The sequence below is a fragment of the Sphaeroforma arctica genome, assembly GCF_001186125.1.
Source record: "Sphaeroforma arctica JP610 unplaced genomic scaffold supercont1.2210, whole genome shotgun sequence".
Lineage (NCBI taxonomy): Eukaryota > Ichthyosporea > Ichthyophonida > Sphaeroforma > Sphaeroforma arctica.
In genome coordinates this window covers 1-5,871 of record NW_014038348.1, presented here as the reverse complement: position 1 = coordinate 5,871, position 5,871 = coordinate 1, and the positions used below count along the sequence as shown (strand labels likewise).

Below are 5,871 nucleotides of genomic sequence, written 5' to 3'. Positions count from 1 at the left end.
GATATTGATATAGATATAGATATAGATATAGATATAGATATAGATATAGATATAGATATAGATATATATGTATATGTATATATGTGTATGTAAATTGTATATATTTGTTTGTTTTAGTGTTAGAAAATATTACCACATACCGAGGATAGAATCTGTGCTCAAAAAAAGCATTATCATAGATAGTCACACATATTTACCACTGCGCCATTCAAGCTGTACAGGCTTCGAAAAATAGAACCATAAACAAATATTTGTGAGTCCAGTGGATGGAAGGCAAGGATAAGCGTCAGACTTAACTGACGCACGCGTAAGCGTCAAGTTTAGCGGTCGCATGCGTAAGCGTCAGACTAAGTGGTCCCAATTTCAAGTCGCAACTTTAACACGTCAAGACTTGTACGTCAGACATAGTGGTAGCAAAACTAGAAGTCAGACTTAGTGGTCGCAGTCTTGACCCGTCTCCATACTTTATAGCGTATTTTGTTTTATGGATCTTCACGCACCGCTCTCTCACTTTGTCTTGACTAGGACGCTTCGCGAGAGAAAGTGTCATTTGCTGAGCACTGTCGATAACTGGGCAAGTTGCATTGTAATTGTCATGTTGTTTCCTCATACATTCTTGTATCTTCGTTTTTTAGGAATATATCAAAACCGTGAGCAGCTATACACTAGCAGAAGAACGATTAGAGGACACCGACGATGGCTACGCAGAATTTGAAGAGAGATATGGCTACGACTTTGATCATAAAATGGAAACCATTCTGTCTGGTTTCGGTATTCATGGACTGCACCAACCCATGGTCTCTCTGAGTAGTGGTCAGAAAAGTAGGGTGCGTGAGCAGCACAACACGGTGGATGGTGACGTAGAGACCGTGTCCAATGGTTTCGATTTTAATTTTCTGTGTAATTTTTTGCATGTGAAATGATAATGTTCAAGCACGGTGCGATTGATTGTCTGTGTGATTCGTGCGATATGTTGTATTGCTGCGAGTGCATTTTTTTCATGTTTTCTGTCTAGTATGCCGTACTCGGCAGAATGTTTGACTTGGGGTACCGATGCGTTACCACTGGTATATACGCGCCTGTGTTTTATCTGTACGTTGCAACCTCTGCCTACCACATATGTATTGGCTGGTGTTGTCTCCATACTTCAGTTACTATTTTGTCATATCCATGTGCGCGTCGCTTTCGGTCAAGAATCCTTTTAACGTCATTGCATTGTTGTATTCCATCCAATAATTATTATACTAGCACTATGTGTGGATGGAAGCATCTCGTACGCAGCGATTGGCATTATCGAACGTTAGAGATAGTGAGAGCGCCCCATGAGATGCTGTTCGTTCGCATTGGTTATTCTACGCTCGCGGCCAATTGAAACTACTTCCGTTTCGTCTGCTTGATGAATACGGTTGAAGTTAAATACTCGTATGTAGGTATACCTACCTTTTTTTGAATATTCTGCCTCTACAAAGGTTGCGCTTGCAGCAATTCTTCTTCAGAATGCCGACTTGATTCTATTGGATGAGCCCACAAATAATCTCGATCTGTCGGCTATCTTGTGGCTTCGGACGTCTATTTTAGAAAAGTGCAAAAATGTCACACTGATTATCGTGTCACACGAGATACATTTTTTAGATAGCGTGGCGAATAAGGTATGTTTTTGTTTCACAGTACTCCCGCAGTAATGTTTTTGTTTTGTTCGACGGAATTGCTGTACATACTTGTTTACATTGAATGCACTGTTTGTGTAGCTGAGCTTGTAGCCTTCGTTTGTTTGAAGCATTCAGCATCCTATTACAATTGGGCAGGAACGTTAATAAACAATGGCCCATGCTGCAATTGATATAGATGTCTGAGCCAATTGCCCACGCTGCAATTGATATCGGCCTTTGAGCTAATTGCCCATACTGCAGTTGGTATCGGTGGCCCATGGTGCAATTTGTATAGTTGTTGGAGCTAATAGCCCATGCTGCAATTGATATAGCTGTTTGAGCTGAATGCCGCCAAGGGTTGTCTGAATATAAGCGGGGGTACATATTCAGATTACATCGAAATGCGCCAGAAAGCTCATATGAAGTACGAGTTAGAGTACGAATCCCGGCAGTCAGAACTATCCCGTCTTCAGAAACAGTCGCAGAAACGAAAGGACCAGAGTGAGCGTGGCTCACAGGTAGGTTTGGCGAAGGCGTGCTCTGTCTGGCCCTCAATTTATCTGTAGCAATCTCATCAAGCTATAGAACTAGCAGACACGGATGCTTAATTGCCATGTTGTAGAACAATCACACAAGGTTGAGCATTGAAAATGCAACCCTTATTCTGTAAGTTTCGCACGGTGACTTGCTTTTTTATACTGTTTGTTTGGGAGATGTGCACAATTTATGTACACCCTAGCGTAACTATTATTTGGACTATTGAGTGCGAGCTGATTTCGCAAAACAGCACCATTAATTGGAAAATGTGACAGACAGTATTGATGGTTTCAGTATCACATACACATGGGAATTTGGGTACTTGTTATATTACTTCGGATGATATGAAATGTTGACACGCACGCTTTGGTTCTATTTTAATGCTTGCGTATAGCCTAGCAACGAGATAACCCCCCAATCTGAACTTATCTATCTTCATTGAGATAAGATAACGTTTTTTATTTTGAGATCTGGACCTTAGATTCGCGCTCTTCTTTTTCAGACTTAATTCTCGCAAGAAAATAGTGATTCAGCTATGGTCGCTAGCAGTTTGTTGCACATCCAATCTTCGTTACCGTTACGGGGCTGCGCCATCAGCTCAGAGAAGGGTAAAATGTTCGAATGAGGGGACGGAAAATGTTGGAAATTGAGGAAATTAATGTAGATCCGTGTGCTTTGTACTGAAGAAGATTTATTCTCGTTTTTCTTGATGAAAGACAAGTTGGAGCGTGATTTTAAGCGGGACAGATCAGGGAAACATGCCAAGACACTGGACAAACGGATGGACATGATGGAAAAGGTGGACCGACCACCGGAGATTCGGACATTCACTATTCCGCTGGACGCTAAAATCGGCAGCGGAAATTTCAAAGACCACGACATAGTTCTGGAGCACGGTGTGTGTGGCTACATGCAGCCTGTAGGCACAGACTCACCCGCCGATGCGAATTCGGGAGGGAATGTACTGGTCCGTGAACTGGACCTGGGGATATCATTTGGGGAGCGTATTGTCCTTTTAGGCGGGAATGGAATGGGAAAAAGTACTTCATTTAAAACCATTACAGGTACCATTCCGCCGCTGGAAGGACGTGTGAAGATCGGAGAAGGTGTCGTTTCTTGTGGGGATTACTCACTGAGGGAAACGCTCAGACTTTTCATTTCTATAATTTTGAAGTGTTCATTGTGCACTGTGATATCTTACTGATTTCCTTTCGTCTCTATCGCTGGTCATTTCCGTATCCCAATTCCCGAAATCATTCTTTACAGCGTAACTTATAGTTTCCGCGCCAGATGAATGGAAGTGCGTCCCGGCTCGATTCTCGTGAATAGTGGTAGAAATGAAATTTAAACTTTGTATACGCTCTTGATTCCAATTTCTATTTATGTCGTCCTTTTCTTACTTCTTTCAATTCTTTTTTACCTATTCTGGAGTGGTTGTGGGGAATCTGATGCAAGAGCACGAGCGATATGTGCGCTGCGGATTACTTGTCTAGTCAAGTAGGGGACATGCCACAGGTAACGGCTGTTGGTAGGCTCATCAGCTTCGGCTTTCATAGGGCTCAGGCGCTCAGACCTATCCACACACTCAATCCTGGCGCAAGAGTCCGATGTTTACTTTTTGATTCTTGACGAACCAGCGAATCATTTGGATATCGAGGCAATTGAAGCGCTGGAGATATCGTTGGCTACATACAAGGGAACTGTGCTCATTATTACACATCACATGATCTACATTTTATCACAAACGTCCCGCCTGATAAAATGCTGTTGCTGGAGAATGATGACCTTACATCCATATCGGACCTTGAAGCATACATAGAGGAAAGCAACGATAGGGCGAATCGACTTGTCGTGTTTATTAGATTACTGAACAACTTAAGTATTAGTAGATATTTCTTTTAAAAATAGTCTCCATATTTAATATTTCTTCATATTAAAGACATGTCCTCGCGAGAATCGTTCATAGAGGATACGAGGAAAAGAGCAAAGAGATTTCAAGTATCTAGCTCAACAAATACTTGGATGAGTAGGTAATAGGGGCGAACAAACTAGACTTTCCAAGATTTCATTCGATCTTGAAGATTCTCTATATTCGTCATAAGTTCGACTATTATCGCATTTCCAGCTCACCAATATATGGTAAAATTGGCTGTATCTAGTGTTCAACGCTTGAACACTAGGTGTAGCCTTTTTCTACCCCGTGACATACGAGTTTCAGCACGCTCTAGTTTTAGCAGCCGATTCCAACCGCTAATGCCACGGCTGCATAGCATGAACACCAAGAACTTAGGGCACAGCGAAAATTCGAAACTGGGAAAAACGAGGTTGTTGACAATCAACTCTTAGGCTTGTTCCTTTAAAGGGCTATGGTTGAGAAGGCTGCAGAAGCTTTGATTAAGTTCAGTATTTGAAAAACTGCTGCCACGAATCTATGAATCGTGCCCTCTGGTTCTTTGTTCAGATGGTAATTATTTCTATGGCCCTTACTAACTATGGCCTGGATCGAACTTTGGCTATGAAAAAATTTATTTCAGTTCGATCCAGTTGAACTATGTAGCTTCCATGACCGTGCCACTCTCACACAATAAACCACAACCAGACATCGGAGGCAGTCTCTCAGTTAAGGACGAAGAAGGAGGTCAAAGAAAATTGTTTAATAAGAAAATCCAATCACGGGCCCTTATTGCCGAGTCTAGCATTCTAGTTCATTCGCTTTTGTGTGTTTGGATATTGGTTTGCAACCCGATCAAGCTTCCTACACAACATTGGTGGTGGCCATCGGTTTTCATCAATTTTCGAAGGATTTGGTTTGGGGTTATTGCTATGACTTAATACACGAGCCGATGGAGGAAGTATGGTCTCGTTGTCTTCTATAGTTGTAGCACGCCGGCGGGGATGGCCATCGCTCTGAGTGTTCTTACTATTGATTCTGTTAAGGATTCTCCGATTTTATCAATAATTTTTGGATTAGCATATGCAATTTGTGGTGGTATATTGTTGACCATGTGGTATACACAGAAAAAGATATATTCAATTTAAGATCATCGAATATTCCTTGTCGTTTGAGTGTGGATTTTTAAAATGGTTGTCAAATGAGTATGGTTTACTGATTACAAAATAGTTATCGTTTGAGTGTGGGTTCGATCATTGTTGTCGTTCGAGTGTATTTGGTCATCGTTGTCGTTTGAGTGTGTTTATTGATTTGCAAAATAGTTGCAAGCGAGCGTGGTTTTGTCATTGTTGTCGTTTGTGTGCGGTTTACTGATTTGCAAAATGGTTGTCAATTGAGTGTGGGCTACTGATTTACAAAATAGTTACCGTTCGAATGTGGTTGGTCATTGTTGTTGATCGAGTGTGGTTCGATCATTGTTGTCGTTCGAGAGTGATTAGGACATCATTGGCGTTTGACATTATTTATTGATTTGCAAAATAGTTGCAGTTCGAGTGTAATTTGGTCACTATTATCGTTTTGAGTATGATTTGCACAATGTTATCGTTTGAGTGAGGTTTGGTCATTGTTGTCGTTGGTGTGTGGTTAACTGATTTGCCAAATGGTTGTCGTTTGAGTGTGGTTCACTGATTTGCAAAATAGTCGCCATTCGAGTATGTTTTGGTCATCGGTGTCGTTTGAGTGTGGTTTGCTCAATTTCAAAATGATTGTCGTTTGAGCGTGGTTTGCTCAATC

The 5,871-nt window shown here is 41.5% G+C and overlaps 2 protein-coding genes across 3 annotated transcripts; both read left to right on the top strand.

Moving 5' to 3' along the window:
• Positions 1-1,469: 1,469 nt before the first annotated feature.
• Positions 1,470-2,215, top strand: SARC_12304 (hypothetical protein; the record flags this gene model as incomplete). The annotated part of the gene is made up of 2 exons (XM_014293591.1): positions 1,470-1,649; positions 1,982-2,215. Coding segments are annotated over 2 exons (414 nt in total), but the record flags the coding sequence as incomplete, so codon positions are not given.
• A 281-nt stretch (positions 2,216-2,496) lies between these two features.
• SARC_12303 lies at positions 2,497-4,134 on the top strand. Of its 2 annotated transcripts, XM_014293589.1 has the most exons (2): positions 2,497-3,250; positions 3,618-4,134. In XM_014293589.1, exons 1-2 carry the CDS (start codon positions 2,896-2,898, stop codon positions 3,677-3,679), a joined length of 417 nt encoding a protein of 138 aa, XP_014149064.1. In that variant the 5' UTR covers positions 2,497-2,895; the 3' UTR covers positions 3,680-4,134. The 2 variants fall into 2 exon arrangements, with proteins under 2 accessions (XP_014149064.1, XP_014149065.1); XM_014293590.1 differs by having other exon boundaries at positions 2,497-4,134.
• Positions 4,135-5,871: the final 1,737 nt, after the last annotated feature.